At 45.4% G+C, this 24,812-nt stretch overlaps 1 protein-coding gene across 2 annotated transcripts; it reads right to left on the reverse strand.

Moving 5' to 3' along the window:
- Positions 1 to 2,299: 2,299 nt before the first annotated feature.
- DDX20 (DEAD-box helicase 20) lies at positions 2,300 to 14,359 on the reverse strand. 2 transcript variants are annotated; one of them, XM_047727501.1, is made up of 12 exons: positions 14,235 to 14,359; positions 13,456 to 13,807; positions 12,906 to 13,000; positions 10,631 to 10,799; positions 9,894 to 10,008; positions 9,631 to 9,773; positions 9,348 to 9,486; positions 9,194 to 9,252; positions 7,484 to 7,566; positions 7,058 to 7,163; positions 6,835 to 6,936; positions 2,300 to 4,122 (listed from the first exon to the last, which is right to left on the reverse strand). In XM_047727501.1, the coding sequence occupies exons 2-12, from the start codon at positions 13,757 to 13,759 to the stop codon at positions 2,963 to 2,965; spliced, it is 2,475 nt and encodes an 824-aa protein (XP_047583457.1). In that variant the 5' UTR covers positions 13,760 to 13,807; positions 14,235 to 14,359; the 3' UTR covers positions 2,300 to 2,962. The 2 variants fall into 2 exon arrangements, with proteins under 2 accessions (XP_047583457.1, XP_047583456.1); XM_047727500.1 differs by lacking the exon at positions 14,235 to 14,359 and adding an exon at positions 13,991 to 14,099.
- Between the last annotated feature and the right edge of the window lie 10,453 nt (positions 14,360 to 24,812).

The following is a 24,812-nucleotide window of genomic DNA, read 5'->3' on the forward strand; positions in this document are numbered from 1 at the left end:
ACTGGGAGGGAACCTAAAAATCTAGTCCAGCTCCCTCATTTAATTGATGAGAAAACTAGACCCTGAGAGGTCGTATGACAGGTAGAAGATAAAGGAGGCAGCAGCAGAGCCTCCACCAGGACAAATACTCTTTCAACTACATCAGAAAGCATTCACAAGCGAATTTACCTAAAACCTATCTATGGTTCCTCCTAATAGGTGACGGAAACAGGCACCTCAACTGCCAATTCTAAACAAAAAAGTCTTCCATATTTTCATGCACAAATAGCGGCAGGTTCCTTCCATAGCCACCCTTCTCTGGGGTGGGAATGGCTGAAATTTTCCAAGGAAATGCTTATGGAAAATGAAGCTATCATTTTCCTGTTATATGTGTCCTCACTTCCAGCTTATTTTTCTAGTAAAAAGAAAAAAAGCAAACACAATATATGACAAAGAGACCTAAAGAGAGAATCCAATTAATTTCAAGACTAATGGGTAACCTCATCTCTAATTAAGATGCAGCAGTATCCTAATTAAAATCCCCTAGCCATGACAGACTGTGAACTTGGCTATAGTGTGGGGGAAAGGGTAGAAGAAAAGAGGTAAGTTCAATTATATAGCAACAGGATCTTACTGAAATGTGTGTAATTAAAGTCTCTACCTCTTAATGATATGCTGGACCTAATTATGGATTTGCTATTTACAGAGTTAATCTAATTCATTCTAACTTGGCAATAAGTAAGTAAAGCCTACCATTGCCCAACCTGGATGACTGGAATCCAAGTGAAACAGGAGTTCAGGGGGGTGCTTAGGTGAGTGGTGGACAGTAAATGACAATGGCCGTGGATGTTTGTGGACAGCCCTGGGAGTAAATGTTTGTACTGCCTAGCTAAGTATGTATACAGGAAAGAAGAACTTTCCTTTTAAAAAGTAAACACATTTCTATCTGTAACAGGTTCTCTTACCACAAATCCAGTTCATAAAAAGGTTTGGGATCCAAACGCATAATCATGAAAGGACTGCCCCAGAGAGGGAATGAAAGAATGTGTACAGCTGGCCCCTCTCATCCACACAGAATATGTTCCAAGGTCCCCAGAGGACCTTGCCTGAAACTATAGATGGTACCAAATCCTATATATACCCACATTTATATATATATATATAAATAAAATAAAGTTCAGTTGATAAATGAGACCCAGTAAGAGATTAACAGTAATAATAGAATAATCACAACATACTACAAGTTACGTGAATGTGGTCTCTCAAAATCTTGCTGTACTGTACTCACCTTTCTTCTTGTGATGCTGGGATGATAGCATGTCCATGTGATGGTGAAAGATATAGGCATTGTGACGTAACATTAGGCTACTACTGGCCTGACAATATGTCAAAAGGCTTGTCTGCTTCTAGACCACAATTGACTGGGGGGTAACTGAAACCGCAGAAAGCAGATTCCCAGATAAGGGGGAACTGCTGTAACTTCCAATCATATTTTTTTCTAACTTGTAATTTATAGATGCATCATCTCAGAAGAATGAGATGTTCCCCACTGGGTATCATTAAAAGTAAAAACTGGAAGAAAATTTAAATTAAAAACATTAAAAGTAAAAACTGGGGAAATTTCTAAAAGACATAAGATTAGGACACACTGTGGGAAGAGTTTGAACAGAATGAATTCAAGCTTCCGAAAAATACTTAAAGAGCTAGAACTTTCCCTTAGCCTCCCAGCAGAGTAGTGCAATTCTTGGGTTCCATACATGGGATTGAGAGGGTCTATGAACCTCTTAGAATTACACATACAGCTCCTGTTTACAGATGGAACTTTCAAATCTATAGCTTTCATCTGAATCATAAAAGAGTCCAAGAACCAACAAAGAGTAAGAGTTACTCCTTTTCTTTCTTTTTTTTTTTTAAGATTTTATTTATTTATTTGACAGACAGAGATTACAGGTAGGCAGAGAGGCAGTCAGAGAGAGGAGGAAGCAGGCTCCCCGCTGAGCAGAGAGCCCGATGTGGGGCTCCATCCCAGGACCCTGGGATCATGACCCGAGCCGAAGGCAGAGGCTTTAACCCACTGAGCCACCGAGGCGCCCCAAGAGTTACTCCTTTTCTTAAGAAACAAAAATAAGGGGCACCTGGGTGGCTCAGTGGGTTAAAGCCTCTGCCTTCAGCTCAGGTCATGATCCCAGGGTCCTGGGATTGAGCCCCGTGTCGGGCTCTCTGCTCTCTCTCTCTGCCTGCCTCTCCCCCTACTTGTGATCTCTGTCAAATAAATAAAATCTTCAAATAAAAAGAAAAGAAACAAAAATAAGACAACCGCTGATGATCCTGAGCTATTTAATACACAGTAAAAACATAGACAGCTTTCACAATCTTAAAAGACATTCAAAAGATGAACAATAAACATGTCAATAAACATTTGGCTAAGTTTGCGGTTTCACTGGTAACAAATATTTTTACTGGAAGCAAAAAGCAGGAAAGTACCTTTGGGAAAGTCTGAAGCAGTATTTAGTCCTTCCTGCCTAAACATAAAAGGCGAGGGGATTCTCTGATCTGCCATGCTACAAATTTCTACAAGAACACACTTCTATGGAAATATAGTCCAAGCCTTTTGTCAAGAACTCCACAGCATAAACTTGACATTATTTTTTAAATCTCAACTGTTTTTATTTTTTTAAAGCAAGCACTGGTATAGGTCTTTTTAAATGCTTCTTTTTCAAATGGCTTACAGAAAATGCCATCCTTTAGCTCTATGTCCCCAAAATTTTCCTTCAAGAATCTGATCTGTGAAGTTTCTTTAAAAAAAAGATAATGTACCTGGTCAGGTAGGGCAAAACAATCTGAAAAATAGAGGTGTCCCAGCGGGAACCCTCAAGACTTCTCAAATTCCTCAAAACTGCCACTCTACTATAGGCCTAGGAGGTGGGCTATCCAAATGTATCACTTGTGGGTATTTCTGGACGGTGCGAGGTGCTGCCTACAATCACTGGTTGCCTCGCATCATTTCTTGGAGATAAACGGTATTCATGTGATAAGCTGCCATCCAGCTTGGATGCCTCTGAGCATTCCAGTAATACGACTGAGAAGCAGCAGCATAGTACTCCTGCCATGCCCTGTAGTATGCCCTCCAGTACTCCTCATAATCCTGATAGGCATCAGAAAAACTCGGATGGGTTTCCCTGTGGCAGTCATACCAACCATCATCCTGAGGTTCTGCCGGTGCACGATAGGAAGACCGTCTGGGAGGGTTTCTCCGGCTTTGCTTGGCTCTCTGGTTAGCCCCCTCTTTGTGCCTGGCCTTTGTCTGGATTCCAGGTGATTCTTGATACTCTGCTGGATTAGGGGTGTCGTTTCCATTCAGAGGTTGTTCCAAAGAGATATGCCCATCCACAGGAGTGGATTCCGAGTCTTTCAGCTGAGTATCTGAAGAGCCTTCCAAGTAGGACTTATTTCCTTTGCTCTGGGAAGAAGTCCTCGAGCTGTAAGAATCACTGTCACTCTCGGAGTCTCCAGACTGACTACTACTTGCCAGTATTGCCACTCTCTCCTCGGGAATTCTATTTCTTACAAAACCATTCTGAGGATTCACAGCCTGATCCCCAGGCCCCGTGTAATGCCTGATGATTTCCACAGGTTTCTCTAACCCCTCTTTAATATAGTGTTCATAATCCTCTACCAATTCTGTAAAAGTCAAAGAGTATGGCAGATGGATTTTAAAGGAAGACAGACAAGGAATTTTGGGCAGTGACACAGGTAAAGCTTCTCTGACCTGGTGCTGATCGGTAGTGTTTTCAACAGAGATCTCAACAGAAGTCTTCATATGCTCTTCCAATTGTATGCCACAGCCCACTTCTTTCGGTGACATTGCTTTTTCTATGATTCTACACTCTGAGTGGCTTTTCACAGGAAGCTTCTGTTTAGTATTATTTTTTGATTTGACTACTAGTGAAGATACAGAAGTATTTCTAGATGAAGCCACGTGGTTACCATGAGCTTTCTGAGTTTGAAAGGTTCTCTCCACTTTTTGGATCTGCTTTTTTAAGGGCTGGGTGGGCACACTTGCTAAGCCATACGTATGAATAGCTGCTTTAACCTCCACGTCCCAATCCAAACATTCTTCCATTAGACCAGAAGGAATGGGATCTACATAAAAGGAACAAAAGAATACTAAAATTTTGAGCTGTTCTAGACCAGCAATTTTTGAATGACTTCATAAAGCCTTCCATGGTCAAATAAGGTTAAGAAATAAAATATACTAATAATATACTGAGAAGCTTAAGGAGTCCATTATATTAGTATTTCAAAAGACCTAAATAATCCTTGCAGTAAAGAAATATGCCCCCAAATATGCAAGACCCATCCTAAACCCACAAGCAACATCTCCCCATACCTCCCACTCAAAAAGAACTTGGGCTAGGAGTAAGGTTCAAGTCTGCAACAATTCTCCCAACTCCTCCCTTTTATCTCAGTAATGCTGACAGCAAAACAAGATATTAGAAACGGGATTATGCTCCCCAAAGCTTGTCAGCTGGGAAAACAGTAAAACTACAACTTCGCACCCAAGTAAATCCGCCACTCTATACTCCCAACAGGGAGAGATCACTGCCCCCAACAGTGAAGAAAAATCTCTAGAAGGGAAAAAGTTAGATGACTGCAAAAAAGATCAATGGTCTCAATGGCCATGTCTGAGTTTTTTTTAAAAATTGCCAGCTCCAGTTCTCTGAATTTCCTATTCCATCCAGGTGGGACAATTTGCTCCCACCTACATACTCTGACCTTCCCAAAGTGTGATCAGTTTTCATCTTAAGCAGACAAAACATACAGAGCCCTGAGTTACAGAGGTCTTGCCGGTTTGTTGTTGCTACTGGTGCTCACATGTATGTATCCACGACCTAATCCCTCAGATCAGGAGTCTTCAGCTGGGGCTCCTGAACCCTGGCTGAACAGACCCTCTGACTAGAGCTCTGACTCCCACTAAGGTGATATCCCTTGCTTGCCTATACCTATCAAACAGGCCAATTTCTCTCCCACTCCTGCCACAGGTACTTCATCTGAGCAGTCTACGGTCTTACAAGTTCCCACTCCAATATAAATCTAACACCACAAATATACTTTCTCATGATTTCAGGGCTCTATGAACACTAAAAAGATCCAAATATGTCCTTTTCCAGTATGCAAAGGCAAATTTTCTTTTTATCACTAGATGCTATGATACTGAACCCTACACCAAAAGTCTTAACCCTCTTATACCAATTTTCAATTTATTTTTTCCACATTATAATCATTTGACAGGGGCGCCTGGGTGGCTCAGTGGGTTAAACCCTCTGCCTTCGGCTCAGGTCATGATCCCAGGGTCCTGGGATCGAGCCCCGCATCGGGGTCTCTGCTCAGCGGGGAGCCTGCTTCCCTCTCTCTCTCTGCCTGCTTGTGATCTCTGTCTGTCAAATAAACAAATAAAATCTTTAAAAAAAATAATAATAATAATCATTTGACAGGTTACCAATAGACTTACACATAGAATTATATACTATAGTGTCCTAAAACTGACAGAGAACCTAAAGACCATTTCTAAAAACAAGTACTTTCTAAACCAGAACACAAGTTAGGAGCAATTAAAGAAATTTGGAAAAAGATCATAGAATGAGTAATTACAAAGCTAGAACTCATTCCCAGACTTCTGCTTAATCTAGCTTTATAAAAACCACTAAAGGAGTTATATATAAATTAGTAAAATATTCCATGCTGTATTTATTCAATAACTATATATCTGATATTCTACAAGATCATGTATATGTTATATATGTTTATATATATATTTACACACACATGTCCATATACACATGTATATACACATAAACCCTATACATAAACCCTATAACACTGCATACATTATCATATATAGCAAATAAACCACATTTCCACATGACAGTTTTTAAAAAATTTTCAAGAGACCATTAATAGTTTCAGACATGCAGTTTCCAAGGTGGAACTTAAAAAAAAATGACCTTGACAAATGATTAACTAAAATCAAAAGAGAACATTTCAGGGGTGCCTGGCTGGCTCAGTCAGAAGAGCATGCAACTCGATCTCAGGGTCTTGAGTTCGAGCCCCATGTTGGTGTGGAGATTACTCAATAATAAATAAATAAATAAATAAATAAATAAACAAACTTTCTTAAAAAGAAAACACTTCAAAATTTTCAAAATAGCATTCAAAGATACTACTCCTTCTTCATAGTGACGAAGGAGAATATGGCAAAAATTACCTTTACAGTGACAAAAGTAATAAAATATATGCCCTGTTATATAAAAGGATAAAATGAAATTACAAGGTTACAAGCTAAATATGAAGCCAATACAGTAGTAAAACATTTTTCATGTGCCAGGAATTAGCTTGCAATCTTCTCCCTGTTGCTTATGAGCTATAAGAACTCAGGCAAATTACTTAACTTCTCAATGCTTTGATAGCCTCATTCACAAAAAGTCGGTAATTACAGCATACCCTTCACAGGGCTGTGGTGAGAATTAAATGAATTAACATACTGAATGGAACCCAATATCCTAAGTACTCCGTTTCAGCTATTTTTTTTTTTTTTAAAGATTTTTTTTATTTATTTATTTGACAGAGAGAGTTCACAAGCAGGCAGAGAGGCAGGCAGACAGAGAGGAGAAAGCAGGCTCCCTGCCGAGCAGAGAGCCCGATGTGGGGCTCGATCCCAGGACCCTGAGATCATGACCTGAGCCAAAGGCAGCAGCTTAACCCACTGAGCCACCCAGGCGCCCCTCAGCTATTATTTTTATGCCTATAACCAATATGATTATTCTTCTGACGGCAAAATGAACAGACAAAATATACCTGGTAAAGGCAGAAGGTTGATGTTACATTTCTGGGCGATTTTCATCATCATGTTTTCTTCTTCTCCCCGACAACAGTAGGTCACTGTCAACCCCAAAGTACCTAAAGTGCAGAGGGAATGTTATGTAGTAGATCAGTTTCACGTAAGTGATGCTCCACCTTTCACATCTACAATTCTTCCTCCTAAAGAAAGCAGCCAAACTTTTTTTTTTTTTTTCTTTACCAAAACGGCCAGCTCTGCCAATCCGATGCATGTATGTCTCCCAATCCAATGGTACATCCAGATTTACAACCAGGTTCACCTTCTCAGCATCAATCCCACGGGAAGTCTTGAAGAAGAGAACAAGTGTCTGCATTAACTGCTACACTGGCATCAACACACATCCGACTGTTCTGATATAACCAACAGCCAAGTTAAGAACAGGAGGATGATCAGGAGCAAAGGGAATTCATTTCTAATGACCAGTTTCAAGAATAGAGATGAAAATACAAAAGACTTTGAAGAAAGCAAATTCCCCAGCACTGGAAAGACAATTCCCTTCTGATATTCTTATCAGATACACCCACATAAAATAATAAATGAAACCTGTGCGTCTGATAGAGCCCAAGTCAAGATGGCGTAGTCACCCAAACTGAAAAGGCAATTTACCAAATCTGTGGAAATGAGGACTCTGCAATGAAACTGCTTCAGTTTGGCCATAGCATCAAGACGCTGATTCTGATTCATGTTGCCTAAAAACACCCCAGAAGTCATATAAGAACAAGCTAACACATATTTATCAAATCCACAAAAAGCAGAAATTTTAACTACCAGTCTTAACACTTGAAAAATACACCAACCGAAATTAATTTTCTCCTTATATGCAATTCTAGGTTAAGACCTAGTCAGAATCTTTTAAAAACTGGTTAGGCAGGCAACCTAAAATTTAAAAATTAATTTTAAATGGTGACTAGATTACACCTGCAAATATAATATTATATCTGCAAAGTTACATATGAAGTAGAATAATTCTTAGGAAAATAAAATTGCTATAATCAGCTGTTTATAATTTAGTTTAGAAGTATGATCTATGGTCAAAATATTGCCCATTAGAGAACATTCTCCCCAATATCTCATGACACATAATGACTAGACAAGCTTAGGCTAACAGGTTAAAAACTAAGCTATCAATGAAAACTCTAAAAAGGATCTCACTGATCAAAAATTCCTTTAAGTCTTTCATTCCTATTAGGTCAGCAGTAATAATTTAGCTTTGTGTCAAAAATGAATCATCTTGGGCACCCAGCTGGCTTGGTGGGTAGAACATAAAACTCTTGATCTCAGGGCTGTGAGTCTGAGCCCTACATTGGATATAGAAATTACTTAAGAATAAAATCTTTGGGGTGCCTGGGTGGCTCAGCAGGTTAAGCCGCTGCCTTTGGCTCAGGTCATGATCTCGGGGTCCTGGGATCGAGCCCCGCGTCGGGCTCTCTGCTCAGCGGGGAGCCTGCTTCCTCCTCTCTCTCTCTGCCTGCCTCTCTGCCTACTTGTGATTTCTCTCTGTCAGATAAATAAATAAAATCTTTAAAAAAAAATTCTTAACGGGGCGCCTGAGTGGCTCAGTGGGTTAAAGCCTCTGCCTTCAGCTCAGGTCATGATCCCAGGGTCCTAGGATCAAGCCCTGCACTGGGCTCTCTGCTCGGCGGGGAGCCTGCTTCCCCCTCTCTCTCTGCCTGCCTCTCTGCCTACTTGTGATCTCTGTCAAATAAATAAATATCTTAAAAAAAAAAAGAATAAAATCTTAAGGGGTGCCTGGGTGGCTCAGTGGGTTAATAAGCCTTTGCCTTCGGTTCTGGTCATGATCCCAGGGTCCTGGGATCGAGCCCCACATCAGGCTCCCTGCTCAGCGGGAGCCTGCTTCCCCCCACCCCCTCTGCCTGCCTCTCCACCTACTTGTGATCTCTGTCAAATAAATAAATAAATAAAATCTTTAAAAAAAATTCATCTTTGCCTTCCACAAGACCTTAAAGTAGTTAATTCAGTAGCAGTTCTTAGCATTTTCACAATGATTATGGAAAGAAGCAATCTATTTTTCTCTGAAGATGACAAAGACAAACTTGATAAAATTATTAAGGTCTTCATGGACAATTCATCCCAATTTTCTAATTTCATATTATATACCAAGTTATTTTTTGAAGAACAAGAATACCATTATATTAAATCCCAATATAAAATTCACCTGGAACTTCCTTTACTCTGAAGACTCAGTGTAACCTCACATTCATAAGGCAACTCACGAAGTACTATTTCTTCCTCCTGACTTTGGACAGGCTTCAAGTAAAAATACTAAACACAGACTAAAGTAAAAGCTGAACTTACCTGAAATGCACTCAGCAGGAAAGCCTTTAGAAGAAAGGATATCTGCCAAATGTTGTGCTCTATGAAAAGTAACATAGAGGGTTATAATTTTATAAATACAACCCTAACACCTTTTATTTCACAAGAACCCCGGTGACCCCTTAAGGTACATTACCTGCTGTGCAAATTAGAAAAGACTAAGGCTTGATTAAATGGAATTCTGCTGAACAGTTCCTGTAAATGCTGAGCCTTTTCCTCAAAAATCTTATGCGCCAACGGGTATGAATTGACAATTTTGTAATATTGCTTCAAACCTACAAAGAAGTCAAGAGTCTTCTATTAAAACAAACATATTTGCTATATCCTAATAGCAAATATGAAAGCAACAGCCAACTAGGCAAGGGAAAGATCCAGAATATCACAAACCAGGAATCTAAGCATCCAATACCTATACTCACCTATGAGACTTGGATCACTGGAATTTAGTCTTACAAAAGTGGGATCTCTCATGTACTTTGTCAAAGCATTAGCCAAAAATTCAGGGTAGGTAGCTGATACTGCCAACATCTGTTTACTGGCAGGCAAGGAAGAATAAATCCAGCTGTGAAACAGAAGAGAAATACACACCATGAAAACCAATCACAGTAACCACCACCTGGAAAAGCTAAAAACAGACACTTTAGGACACCATTTTAATAGTCAAGCAAGTTATTTCTCTTACTTTATTTGCTCCTGGAAGCTGCCTTCTTCTAAAAGCTTATCTGCTTCATCAAGAATAAATAGACGTATACTGCCTGGATTCAAGTAGTCAAGTTCTATCAGTTGTTTAATTCTGCCTAAATTCCAGAAAAAAGCATATTGAAATATTTAAGAGGCACTAAATGTGTGCAAATCTCAGCCAATATTGTTACCCTACTTACTCACAGGTTATACTGCTGACCTTCTTGACCCGACCCTCATTATTACGTATTTAAACACTGAACCACAAATCAGAAATTGAGTTCTGATCTTGGCTAAATCCATTGTTTTTTTTCTCACATTTCACCACCAGTAAGTATGGACCCTAACACTGTTCCCATCAAAAGACCTGAATGCTAAGACCCTGAATACTAAATTCTGATATGAGTGATTCGTGAATGAATGATTAACAGAGAAGCAAAGAATCCCAATCCATGGCTTAGAAAGGCTTCGTGAAAATCATTTCATTCCTCCTCTTCTCAGAAGCCAATTCTATACATGTGCTTAAACATCCTTCGGAATGGAGATTTCCTAAGTTCTGTTGGTAATCCAGTCATGTGTCTGTATCTTACTGGTCTAAGCCTCTTCATTTATAATATTCAAGATAATTATCATATTTATTAAAGAGTCCCATATTCTTACCTTAATTATATCACTTCTATGAAACAAAAAGTGTTCGGTTCCTTAAAAGCCCCAGTTATGAACAGGGTGATATCTTACCAGGAGAGCCAACAGCGATATGACACTTTTTAAGTCTGGTTTTGTCTTGTGATAATGGAGTCCCTCCAATAAAGACGTGACACTCTAAGCCTTCCATTTTTATTCCAATAGCTGTAATAACAGAATGTATCTGTACAGCAATTTCTCTTGTAGGAGCTAAGATCAAAATCTAGAAAAGCATAAAATATATATACCTTTAACAAGTCAGTGGAAGAGGTACATGTGATTGGAACATTCATACTACAGTGAGCTATCTTTCATTTAAACGATCATTTTATTTATTTATTTTTTTTTTTTTTTAAAGATTTTATTTATTTACTTGAGAGAAATCACAAGTAGGCAGAGAGGCAGGCAGAGAGAGAGGAGGAGGCAGGCTCCCTGCTGAGCAGAAAGCCCGATGCGGGGCTCGAACCCAGGACCTGGGATCATGACCTGAGCCGAAGGCAGCGGCTTAACCCACTGAGCCACCCAGGCGCCCCTAAAAGATCATTATAAATGATGGATTTTTATAGACAAGGTAAGCTATTCCATTCATTCACTCAACAAATATTAAATTTCATTTATCAACATTCATTCAACAAATATTAAACAAAAACCTACTTTACGTACTAAGCAACATGTAAGTTGCTGTAGAGTCAATGGTCAACAATAGACAGTCCAGGGGTGTTGGGTGGCTCAGTCAGTTAAGTGTGCCCTGGACTCAAGTTATGATCTCAGGGTCCTGGGATCAAGCCCCACATCAGGCTCCCTGCTCAGTGGGGAGTCTGTTTCTCCCTCTCCCTCTGCCTCCTCCCCATGGCTCATGTTCTGCCTCTCTCCCTCTCTCTCTAATAAATGAATAAAATCTTTAAAACAAGAAATAATACACAGTCCTTGTTCTCATGGCACTTTCATTCTGTGCAAGAAGATACACAATAAACAAACATACATAAATTATGACATACAATGAAAAGTGCTATAAAAAAAATCAAACAGGGAAAAGAGAGAAGTGACAAGGAGGAAAGGAGTTGTTTTAAATGGGGCAATTTAGGAAGGCCACTAAGAGAGTAACATTTGAGCAGAGACCGAAATGTACACCACAGACTAGAGCTAGCTACGTGACACCTGGGGAACTGTTCTCAAGAAGAGAACACAGCAAATGTAAAGGCCTTATGACAGTAATGTTCTTAGTGTACTAGAAGAACAGCAGGGAGGCCATGTCACTGGACCAAATCAGGGTCAGATATCTAGGTCCATGAAAAAGGAGCCTTGAGACTCAGAGTAAGAACTGTGCAATGTAACTATCAACCGAAGGACAAGGTAAAATTACACGTTCTCAGCTACGGTTAGAAAAAAGTTCCTTTAAAAACAAAACAAAACAAACAAACAAAAAAACTAGAGTAAAATATGCCAAAACAGTTTAACAGCAGTTTCTTTCTGGGTAGGTAAGAGTATGTGCCATTTCTTGGTACTTCTTTCTTTTCTGAATTTTCCAATTTTCAAAAATGAGTATGTATTACTTTGAGAACACAAAGATCTGACAAATTTGGTTTATGGAACTTATTCAGCATTTTGGCATTTCACCTACTGCCAAATTGTCAGAAGCCAAAATCTCGAATACATCTCAAATTCACAAGTAGAATAGCTTAGGTCCTTGGGAAGCAGAAGGATCTCCTATGTGCATAACCCAGAATTTGGTGGTTTTAAGACTCAAAAGGCTTTGAATATGGATGTACTGGCATACTATTTATACATAACATGGGCAGAGCCAAACTTCGTTGAACAGACAAACCCCAAACTAAATCTCTCATTAATTTGGGTAAGGCCATCTTTAGATCTACTCCAAGAGAACCTAGAAGATGGGAGATCAATAGGACACACTCACAGAGGCTCTAAGAATCACCTGCAGTTATCAGCAATAGCCAGAGCACCATGTTACCATCAGTCACGCTAAATACTAAATCCTACAATATAGTCAGCAAGTAAAAGAATAAAGAACTATCTGTTTTTTCAGGTAATGAAAAAATTGACACCCATGGCAGACTTAATCTAAGATTCAGTAACAGAAACTTCCAAACTTCTAACGCTAATGACGAATCCTTGGTCACCATCCACACCACCAAGCCGCTCAACGGTTTTAATGTCTACTTTACTTCTATACTCTTCATATGGCTTAACGCAATCATTCATCAAATTCATCTCTTCTGTCTCTCAGGAGCCACTGGTACTGCATCCAACCTGTGATAAAATCCACATAACATACCCTCCTCCTCTGGGTTCTCAGAGCTACACTCACCTGCGTACTTAGGTTTTCAAGAACTAGCGAGTCCAAAGCAATGGTAGAGAACACACAGGTTTTCCCAGTGCCAGATTTGGCTTGAACAATTAAATCTGAGGAGGAAAAATAAGTGAGTAAATAAATAAATAAAATGTATATGTACAGATATACATCTGTATGCACATATATACTTATACATGCACATATATCACTAGCCAGTACTGACTAAAAGAAGCTTAGATACCAACATGAAATCAAAGAACCAGAAGGGTCTCCAAAGAGGACCCAGATGGCACCTTCGTTTTTAGTTCAAAAAAGCATGAGGTCATATCCAGAAACATGCCTCTTCCCTGAACCTCTACCGTTCATCTTCTGGAACTGAGAGCCACCGGTCACCGCGCAAAGGGCAGTAACCATCGTCCAAATGAACACCGCGCCTCCGTTTTACAAGAGAGGAAACTGAGGCTCGAAGGCGCAGAGCGCCTGGCCGCAGGCAGAGGCCTGCACCGGCGGCCGCCCTGGGGCTCCTCCCGGACCCTCCCGGCCGGAGCACGGCCCCCGCCCTCACCAAGCCCGCAGCGCCCCAGAGGGATGGCCTTGAGCTGCACCGGCGAGGGCCGCTCGAAGCCAGCCGCGCGCAGCCCCTCCAGCACCGGCCGCGACAGCAGCAGTGACTCGAAGTCGGCCGGCTCCGCCAGCAGCACGTCCCCCGTGCGGGTCCGTGGACCGCTGACGTCGTGAGCCGTCCGCAGGCCCCGCACCGGCCCGGGGAATGGCTCCGAGGCCACACGCTCCGCCGGCATAGCGGGCTCCGCCGGCATAGCGGCCTCCACCGTCGCTAAGGCCGCTGGGGCTTCAAACGCCGCCGCCATCGTCGCCGCGCCGCCGGATCTCGCGATACTTGAGGCGAGGGAGGGCGCCTAAGAGCGAGAAGAGGAAAAACTTTATTGGCAGTCCTCCCGAGGAGACACGGACACGCTTGGCCTGGCAGAAGGGTGAAGGGACGGAAGCCGGAGGCTTAGGAAGTCTCGGAAACAGCGACAACGACAAAATATGTGGCCCGAGGAAGGCGGAAAGAGGGAGGAGATTAAGGCGGAGGCTACCGGGATGCGGCCGCGGGCGGCCTGCAGAGGGCGCCGCGCGCTCACGGTGGGGGCGCCGCCCCGCTTCCCGGGCCTCCGCGGGCGGTCCGGCCAGCCCCGCGCCCCGCCCCGCCACCCTCACAACGCCGGCTTTGTGATGCGCGTGGGGCGTCACGCTCCCCGCCTCCGGGCCGCGGGGGAGGGCGCCGCTGCCGGGCCTGTCCCCGCCCGCCCGGAGTTCCGAGCACAGCCAGACGAGACTTACCCGTTGTCCTGTCAGTCTGTCCGGGTATCGCTTCACTCATCTCCGTCGCCAGCCCCAGCACCTGGCGCACGGAGCTCCCATATTGTCCGCTGAATCACAGCCAGGCCCGACTCATACCTCCCAAGGCCCTAGCTCGCGGCCTCAGACCGCTCTCTGAACTTAGATGTGTACATCCGTCTGCCTTCTCAGCCGCGCCCCTCAGAAGTCTGATGGACATCCCAAATCTATCAGGTCATCTGGGCGCTGCTGCTGTCCCTGGCGCTATGTACCACCATCTCAAGGGGGACAACTGACAGTCTTTGCCACTTTCCCTTGCTTTAGGTCTTTGCTCAAATATCGTCTTTTCCAAAGAGGTCGTTTCTGACCTATTATTTTTTAATATTTTGTTAAACTAAATTGAATTAGCCAGCATATGGTACATCATTAGTTTCAGGTACAGAGTTAAGTAATTCATCAGTTGCACAGAACAGGCAGCGCTCATCACATCACCTGCCCTGTTTAATGCATGTCACCCAGTTACCTTAATCCCCACCTACCTCCCCTCCAGGAACCCTCAGTTTGTTTTCTATAGCTAAGAGTCTCTCATGGTTTGTCTCCCTCTTTGATTTCTTCCCATTTAGCTTTCCATCCCTTCCCCTATGATCCTCTGAACTGTTTCTTATATTCCACATATGAGTGAAACTATATAATTGTCTTTCTCTGATTGACTTATTTCGCTCAGCATAACATCCTCCAGTTCCATCCATATAGATGTATTTTAATTCCCGTAGAGTTAACAGTGTTATATTAGTATCAGGTGTACGATACAGGGATCAACCATTCTGTACATTACTCAGTGCTCACCATGAGAAGCGTACTCTTTAATGCCCATCACCTATCTCACCCCTACCTATTATTATCATCTAACCTAGTTCCATTATCTCCTCCACTACCCCACCTTTTCCACCACTCTCTGCTCCCTTGTTCTGCTTTATTTTTCTTCATGGTATTTACCACTACCTGAGATTGTGTTTATTGTCTTTCTCCCCCCACTCTATGAGGACAGGGACCTCTCTGGTTCTCTCCCGTATTCCTAATGGGAAACACACACACACACACACACACACACACAGATCTGAAACATAGTAAGTGCTCAACATTGAATAAACGAGCTCCTGTGACCAAGTCTTAGTCATAATTTCAAATTTAAATATTTCTGGACCTAATCTTATTCACGATTCCAAACCAGATATCCAAAGATATTCTTTTTCTTTTGTCTTTAGATCATCATTCTGATCATTATCTCTCTCCCTATTTTCACACATGTGCATATACCCAGATTCCAAATGACTGGGGGGGGGGGCGTGCTTTGGCAAGGTAATCCCATTTGAAAGAGGTCCCAATGATATATTTTGCTTAGAAATTTAGAAACATTGAGAAAATGTCAACTGTCCATGTGAAGGGGGGGGCTGTTGGGAGAGGGCACTGAATTTTCCAGGCTTTCTCGTAGTACCCCTTCCTCTCATTCACCTAACCCCCACATCCCACACCTGGGAATTATTCTAGACTCCACCATCTACTATCCCTCTCCTTTTCTAACAATGACCTGAGGGCAGGTAATTGGGCCTTCACATATTTTATTCATTCCTCTGTCCAGTCTCCATGGTGTGTGTCCTATTTTAAGCCCCTTTATCATCCTAGCTGTTGAAACAACCTCCTGAATGGTCCCCTAGATGCGTTTGTGCTCTCTCCCAGCCACTCAGCCCACAGGTGCTGGAGTAATCCTTCTTAAGGGGGTATCTTAGGTTGTTTGGGTCCAGCTTCAGATCCTGTTCCTTTTTTATTTCCCACACCCCCACTTCACAGCACAATAACTCCAGTCTTGCTCTCTCCATGTTCTATTTACTTATTTGCACGTCTGTCCCTCACTAGGAGCATCTCAAGGGTGGAAATTTTGTCACTTTGTGCTCTCCAGCCCAGCACAGGCCCTTGGTTGGCCTAATAAACAGAGTCTTGCTCAAAAGTCTCCACGGAGTCTCCATGCACATAGCAGTAGTTCTGTAGAATTCTGTAGAATTCGCGCCGTCACTGATGAAGCAGCCAGCTCTCATCCCCAAAGAAACAAAAAGACTGCTCTTCCAGAGAAGAACATTTCCAGTTTTATAGGCATTCTGTGATTGTGTCTGTTGTTTATGATGTCTCATGGACACAAATATTGCAGTAATGTTATGAGGAATAAATTGTATTGCTCCAGCTAAAAACACAAATCAATAAAATGTTTTCCTCAGTAGCGAAAAATGTTAATAATGTTGTTGGCTGTAACTTTTCGTGCCATAACGGTAAAACCCAAAGGTAAGAGACCATTTAATAACTGGGTAAGTTGTGAGGGTAACATACACAGCAGGGAGTCGGACTGTTGCTGTGTGCCTCCTGGCCTCCCCCAGGGTAAGATCGCACTGGGACCCAGCCTTTTCTTATGCTCTTCTGTCTACCTGGAAAGGCTTTCCTCACCTTCTATATCTGGGAGCTAGAGAAGGGAAGGATTTCTGTGCAACGAAAAGCAAGTAAATCGTTGACTTGGGATGCATGCTGAAGATTATCTAATGGTCCCATACATCATTTCCCAGTGGGGGTTTCTGTACCAGTGGAGAGGGAAACAATGGAGATAGAAGCACACCCTGGGTGTTGAGGATCCGTGGGGAAAACGTAGAAAGGAAAAGCACTACCATTTTTATAGCAACTTCTCATTTGACCTTCAAAGCAACAAAGGGTAGGCAATGTTAGTTGCATTCAACCCCCAAACATCTCTTATTCTTTCTTTCGACAGACATCTTCTGAACACTGAGTATGAATCAGCCACATGAATGTGATACAGAAATGGGACAAAATAAACAGAGCCTTGCCCTCAAGGGGAAACATACATGCAAACAGGTGGTGCCCATCAAGGAGGAAATATGCAAGTAGACCGAGGTGGTGTAAAATCACATGCAATCCTGACATTTTTCAGGGCCTTAATTCAAGTGTGGCTGTCATGTGGGAGAGAGTGAGAACTTCTGAGAAATTAAGGAAAATGGCTTTTGGTATTCAGAGAGCAATAGTTTTCTTCTTTACGCCCTCCTCATCTCCACCCCAAGTGAAAGTGCCTGAAAGCGTGCATCAAACTATGGGAAAAACTCCATGCACGGATCACTCCCTACCTAATCCCTAGGGTCTAGTACTTCTACCAAAAAGACATCATGAGGAGGCAAAACTCAAGTCCCATGCAGCACTGCGGGCTCATTTTCTGAGCCAATCCTGAAGGATAGATAAGGAGTTCATCAGGTAGTGGGGGTGGAAGGAGAGCTCACCAAGCAGACAAGTCAGAGAGATATTCTGGGCAAAGGGAACAGTTTGTGCAAAGGCGTGGAAGCCTGAGAAACCATAAGAGTTTAGGGAAGCCACGAGCTTTAGTGCGAACGGAGGCAAGTGTGACAGCAGGTACCAGGAAATGAGCCTGCCGAGTTATATTGGTCCCACATTACGGAGGACCTTGTCTGCGACCATAAGGATGATCATATGAACGTGCTGTGCTCTCCCAATGCATGGGGGTAGGGAGGTCTGTTATGTAACAAGAGAAATAAGGTTGGAAATGTGGATAGGGCTCGATTCGTGGCAAAACTGAGGGGTTTGGGTTTTAACTTGCAGGCCTCAGAGCATCGTCTAAATTTGGGATCTAATTGGAGGCAGATGACTGCAGGGCCCACATCACACCCTGTTTCTCGCACCCAACAGCTCCTGGGTGTTTTAGATGTTGGCACACTGCTTTCCGAGGGTCAGGGCTTACCTGTGTGCTGTTTATCCAGCAAACTGACTCAGCACACCTTTCCTTGCTCTCTTTCCCAGACAAGGGGCACCCTGCCTCCTGCGTTCCTCCGTTTGTCTGCTCGGTACACCGGCACCGTCAATAAATTTCAGTTACTCGAAGTTTATCAAGGCACAATATCTGGCTGTCTGGATGAATTTACTGTTTCATGATCTGCTCAGTCCTGTGTGGTTCCCTCCCAACAGGGAGGTTAACTATATTTACATGTGCCCCTTGGCTGAGGGGGTGACCCTATGTTCAGTACCTTTGCAGACAGGAATCAGGAGGTGAGGAAGCAGCCAAGACCTAGCCCCCCCAACCCACTGCACCCTGCGTAGCCGCATCCCTCCCTGGGCATTAGCCTGGCAGGATTTTGGGGAAAGAACCCCAGGTCTTCCTCCCTCTCTCCAGACCTGACTCCCCTCTGCGCAAGGCCCACATTGATTAATTGGCCCTTTTACTACCATGGCCTCAGCCTTTAGGGCAGAGGGCATCACGTTTGCTCTTCTCCTTGTGAGAATGGGGGCCCCATTCATTCTTGTCCAGGCAACATAATAAACAACCTGCCCCTGTTGGCAGGAAGTTTATTAGAGACTGATGGGACATGTAACAATAACTGGGGGGCTATGATTTATTAGGTAGGGAGGTTCGCGGCGTCTCCAAAGACCGGGAATGTGGAATTTAATTGATAAAGCGGCTGTCAGCAGCAATGAGATGCACTCAACAGAATATGCATTTGAGGGATTCTCTCTGGAGCTGTCAGGAGGGCTTCTGCTAATCATATTCAGCTCCTGCGGATGGTGGTGTCTGTCTGCTGGCTACGCGCGTGAGAGACAAATGGCAGGGAGGGGGGCTCAGAAAGGGGCCCAGGGAGGGAGGCACCTGTCAGTTGCCCAGCCCAATGGAAGAATGTGACACAAACAAGCAAACGGAATGGATTCCCATCACTGTCCGTGAGGACTCCCCTTCCAGGAAGGCCTTTGTCTCTCTCCTGCGAGCCGTTCTGGAAAGCAAGAGGTGCTGAGCCCCCGCTTCCTGGAAAAGAGGGGAAAGGAAAGGGTGAAGTGGCAAGAAGAGAGCTTTGTTCTGGAACTCTAAACTCCCTGCGCCCTGAGGTTTCTGCCCCAGAGACCCCTCCCTTGCTTTCCAGTCACTGACCCTCAGATACACAACACACACACACCCTCATGCCCCATGGTCACCCAGCTGCCCCCACGCCAGTTATCACGCAGCTTCCCTCCAACCCCTGGTTCAGGTGGCAGCACCTCCTGTCACTGTCGCTTTCACATCAAGAACAGAGCCTCAGAAACTCGGACGGAGGGAGACTCACTTTTTGTTGTGATTGTCTCCCAACTCTGGGGACCCCAGGATCCAGGCTGAGAACCTGGAAGTAAATGCCTGTGGTGTGCCCCATTTCCTGACAATAAGGGGGGGGGATGATGGCACAGATGATGGCACAGCTCTATCCTTGGGCAGCCTTGAGACTTCCCAAGGCAGCTCTGCTCGAATTCTCTCAGTCCCCATCCCTCGGGTTGTTGCTCAGCCTTAAACAAGACCATGGAAGGCCCTAGAGGGGCTCTCTCAGGCCAGGCTGCTTCCCTCCTTTGATCCTAGTGCATCTATTCTTAGGTCCCAGGAGACTGGCCTGCCTCCTTGTTCCCTTCAGGGAGAGAAGGGGAGGGGGAGGCCAGAACCAGAGAAAAAGTAATTGTCACTGTCTAATCTGAGCCTTGGTGGTGACACTGAGGGACCCCGGCGCAGAATGGAGACAGCAACTGGTTTGATTAAATCAAACCTCTCCCGCAACCTCGTTAAATTAAACTGACAGGCCAAGAGCAGAGCGGGAGGGCAGAGGGATCATCGCCTCCAGTGGGGGTGGAGGAGGCCCGGAGGAGAGGTTGGTAAGAAGATCAGATGGTGGCGGGAGCAGCAGCCTGCCCTTTCCCTTATTTGCTGACTGCAGATAGGAGATGAGATGTACGAATGTGCAATGCTTACGGACACATCTGAGCACAGGCCGTGAGGCTGACACGAGGGCAGACAGCTGCCTCCCCATAGCCCCTGCAAACTCCCTTGGCAGTGGGGCCTCACATTTGCAACAGTGCTCTTGACATTTCAAAGGGCCTCTACACAGCTAACCTTTACAACAGGCAGGGAGCAGAGGGATTACTGGCCCCACTTTGCAGTTAGAGAAACTGAGGCATAGAGCCTACCAGAGTCTGCAGACATGGGCAGCAGAGCCTGCCCGGGACCCCAGGTCTCCTGCCTGTGGCTTCTGGCTCACATTGCCTTCGACATTATGCCATATGGCAGAATTTCCCAGGATTTAGTCCCTGGACTGCCATTTCTTCTCCCACCCACCAGAGAAATGTAAAAGCCACACGGCTTGCTTTGTGGGCCGTCGGCAAAATGCCAGTTCCCATTTGGCTTGGTGCAGCCCACCTGCAAAGCACACAGCCAGCTTCCAAAGGTCACGAGGCCATTCTGTCATGCTCACGTCACCCACCCACACGCCCAAGCCCTTCCAAGCCATTTCCACTTTGCCTAATTATAATTCAGGGCAGGGGGGTAAGCCGGAGAGAGACTGTTAGCCACACCAGCCAAAGCAATCATAGGAGGATAACACCGATATCCTGCTGGCTTCCTCACCTGTCACCCAGTTCCTCACCTGCCAAAGCTAATTTTCCACTCACTGGTGGGTGAGAGCTCATTTCAGAGTGTCTGAGACACACACACACAGGCTACACACTGCCATTGTGAACAGAGCACTGCCTCACCCACGATGCCCTTGTCCCCACCTCGGGCGCACGCCAGCGATTTCTTCACTGACATCTCCAGCCCTCCCCATCTCTGTTTCTGTAGGGAGGACACCAGGAGCAGGATGCTAGTAGGGGCGGTGCACACTGATTGCCAGAGAGCACTGCGGGACAGCCTCCTCCAGGGTACACTCCTCACACACCAGTTCATGATCAAATCCTGCCACAGGACGACAGGAACAGGAGAAAGGGGAGAGAGGAGCAGACTTCCAGCCACCATGAAGGACGCTGGGTGAGAGTGGGCATGAGGTGGTAACGTTTGCTTGATGAGAACATTTGGTTTCACCGTGAACATCATCCACGCGGGGGAGGATGTGTTACATGTCCCACTGGATGCTCTTTTTCTGTGGATACCACAGGATTCTGATCACCGCTCTTGACCTGAGAAAGATAAGAAATGGCAGGTGGACATGTAGGTCGAAGGTACTTAGATAAATGTCACCTGCCACCGAAACTCATCTCTGGTGTCATTGACCACACCCAAAACCAACATCTCCAATCCATCTGAACTCCTCTTAGGCAAGGAGTTGGATTCCTCTAGAAACACCTACCCAGGTGAGGGGAGGGGAAGTTCACCTTGCCTGGGAGGCAGGGAGGAAAGACCACCGGGTCCGGGCTCCTATGCTGGTTCTGCCATTAGTGACCTATGGGATCCAGGGAAATCACTTAGCATTTCTGACCCATACTTTCTCACTTGTAAGCCATAAGCTTGGGCAGGAAACACAGACCTTGGGTTTTTTGTTTTTTGTTTTTAAAGATTTTATTTATTTATTTGACAGACAGAGATCGCAAGTAGGCAGAGAGGCAGGCAGAGAGAGAGGAGGAAGCAGGGTCCCTGTCGAGCAGAGAGCCCAATGTGGGGCTCGATCCCAGGGCCCTGGGATCATGACCTGAGCCAAAGGCAGAGGCTTAAACCTGCTGAGCTACCCAGGCGCCCCCAGACTTTGTTTTAAAGACTAAAGTTTTAAAACTTTAAAGACCACAGAGGCGAAAAGTGAGACCCAGAGAGGTTGAATTACTTGTCTGAGGCCCTGCAGAGGCAGTGGAATGACCGAGTGGGTGTGGGTTCTGGAGCGGGCCAGAGCCTTTGTGTGACTGGAGGGGAGTTCTGGCTCATCTCCCTTCCTCGTCTGCAGATTGGAGGCAATAAGAGCCCCTGCCTCTGAGGGTTTGGGAAGAACGAACAGATGAATGCCTGATACAGGGAAAGCCTTCCGTAAATGTTAGCGGGCACTATTTTTAGAGACAGACCGGAGGTTCAGACCCACACGTCTTGACATTTGGTCTCTCCATGAGGTCACAATCCCCTGATTCTCTAGAAGGTCCTCTTCCACTCCAAAATTCTATGACTCCAAGTCCAAAAGATGAAAATACAAGTCAGTTCCAAAACCCTCCAGGCAGACACACAATAGACCTTTTAGGGACTTCATTATTCACTCTCCAGTGCTTGGGTTACACCCGTAGGGGTGATGATTCATGGGGAATAATCACAGCAGAGAAAACCTGTCCAAAGTGGGGGGGGGGCAGTGAAAACCCAAACCCCTTTGTGCGGTCAGTGCCTCTTCTTTAAAACACATCTTCATTTGTGAAGTGATGACAAGGGTCTCTTGGCCTCATTGCCATTCCACTCTGGAATTCAAAGCTTTCTCTAGATGTAGACTGCTACTGCTGGGAGCCACTGGCCCCCCACCCCATCCCCATAAAACCCCATGGAGAGGGTCCTGCCTCTCTGGTCAGGCAGAAACCTTCCGAGCAGCAGCTGTCACCCCGGCCCCAGCTGCCCTCTGTGTCCCCAGAGATACCACAGAGCTGACATCTGATGGGGCTAGCACAGTTCTCTAGGTTCCTGCAGAAGACCAGAAAATGCTTAGGAACCAGCCTGCTGGAAGTAAATCACGCAGCAAGCCAACCCTGAGATGTGACCTCTTTTTCTTCCGGCCCCATAGCCTCAGGAGGAGAAGCAGGTAGCCCTCTTTCTGGCTTGCTAACAAGTCTCTCCTGGCAGGCTGCCGCCTCCTGTTTTTTGCTCATAGCTACCTGAAGCTGGCTGGGGTGGTAAGTAGCCTGGTAATGAAATGAGCGCTCACTCTGAGTGGCAGGCCACTGGAGGGAAGGTGACAGAGAAGCCGGCGCTGGGCCTCCAGTCATCAGCGGTGGCAGAATGTCCTCAGAAGAGTGCTGAGAACGAGTCCCTCTCCTTTTCCGTGCAGTGTGCCTCTACCAGCATAAGCATTTCCTTTAGCCATGCCCAGACATTCTTCAAGTGTTCTTCGCAGTTGAAAAATATTTGCTCGTCCAGTAAATGTTTGCAAAATGGAACTATTTGCTTCCCAAGTAGCAATGAGGCCATTGCTTAGGCACCATTAGCACAAGACCGATAGTTGCCAATAATGCCAAAATAGGGCTCAGTAGACGCCCGCATTTGGATTGGTCTCAATTTTGGTTCGTTATTTGGATGAGTCTGAATTTGCACTAGTTGACTCCCTCTGAGTTGTTCAAGAGAGAAGGCCCATTCACACCTGGAGTTTTCCCAAAGTACTACACTGCTACGTCTTCCTCCAACACCTTCCTTCCCTGCCTATCAAAGAAGTTTCAGCGCCTGCAAGACCGATGGCCTGGTCTCACAGGCAGGTGACTCGATGGAGAAGCTAAGGCTGAGGTTGGTACCTAGGCTGGCACTATGTGAATCGATCGATGGTGGGGTTTGTGTACAGGTTGGGGGCGGGCGGGAGACGGGCTCCAGGGCTCGCTCTCTGTGGCTCTAGTCATCTCCAGTAACCCATCCCTAGGACACATCCCTCCTGCTTTTGCCAGAGTAGGTAGTAGAAAGAGGGAACCGGAAGACTTTGTTCCACCACCATACAGACCAATCTCTTCGGGCCTCAGTTGCTCTGTCTGTAAGTGGGGAGAATGACACCCTGTGTTTGAAAACGTAAAAGCTAAGGAATTTTTTTTTTCACAACTAGACTCTTTAATTCCTCCAGCCAGTCAAGATATCTTTCAATTGAAATCCAAAGTGAACCTTTCCTCCAGAACCTAGAGCCCTCTTAACATATAGGCCACTTGGTCCCTCTGTTGTCCCGCCTGGAATTGGGATTGCATGAGACAGAGGAGCCCAGCACCCTGTCTAAGGAGGACAGAGGACTAAAGCTAGGAGTTAGATTCTTTCGAGAACAGCCAGGCCTCACTCCAGCCTCCTCCCCACCATCCTGATGCGTTCTGTTCACGCGCAGATGCACAATCTCTGCTCAGCACCTCCAGGCCTGCCTGCCAGGCAAGGTCCTCTGCCTGGGGAGAGCAGCGGTTCCGCAGTGCTATCTGAACACATTCCAACAGCACGCGTTTATCTCTAGGGTCAGCCTTTCCTGTTGATGCTCTGGAGGTGTGGGGGGATCAGGGAGGGGGTTCTGGATGAGGGCTGTCGGCAGGCCCAGGGTGTGGAGGCAGGAGGGCAGCGGGGATACGGAACCCACTCTGAGGAGGGGTATGTTATGATGGGGTTTCCAGACTGCGTGTGGCCCCATATGTCTTTCCTCACCTCCATATGAGTTCCTTGGTTCCTCCTCTGCCAGGGGAGATGGGCACTGCCTCACCCGGGGATGCCCCTTCCAGAGCTTGCTGAGACGCGGTGGGTGGGGACCTCCAGGTGGGGGCCACAGGATGCAGAGCCAGAACAGCAGGGTTTCCATTGTTTCGTTTAGGATGTGAGTTCTACTGGGACACAACTAGTTCTGCCTCTCCCTTTGAGCTCAGTCACTGGTGCCAGGACCTCCAGGCTTTGGCAGTGGGACAGAGGAGGCCACCCGCCCTGACTAGGCTGGGCGAACCCCGTGAGTTTGACACCCTTAAGACACCGGTTTCCAGGAGCTGCACTCTTACCCTCAGGAAAAGCACCCACCCCACCAATCCCACCAGCAGGGGGCAAATGCTGAGCTGCCTTTC

Source organism: Lutra lutra, chromosome 4 (assembly GCF_902655055.1).
Source record: "Lutra lutra chromosome 4, mLutLut1.2, whole genome shotgun sequence".
NCBI lineage: Eukaryota > Metazoa > Chordata > Mammalia > Carnivora > Mustelidae > Lutra > Lutra lutra.

What these genes read in the sequence shown, in the direction of transcription:
- DDX20 (XM_047727501.1), bottom strand. Translation starts at nt 13,759, where the DNA reads ATGGCGGCGGCGTTTGAAGCCCCAGCGGCCTTAGCGACGGTGGAGGCC. An exon ending in TTGAAAACCTAAGTACGCAG is followed by an intron (nt 10,800 to 12,905) that starts GTGAGTGTAGCT and finishes ATGCTTTTCTAG; the next exon opens with ATTTTGATCTTAGCTCCTAC. An exon ending in AGCTTCCAGGAGCAAATAAA is followed by an intron (nt 9,774 to 9,893) that starts GTAAGAGAAATA and finishes TCTGTTTCACAG; the next exon opens with CTGGATTTATTCTTCCTTGC.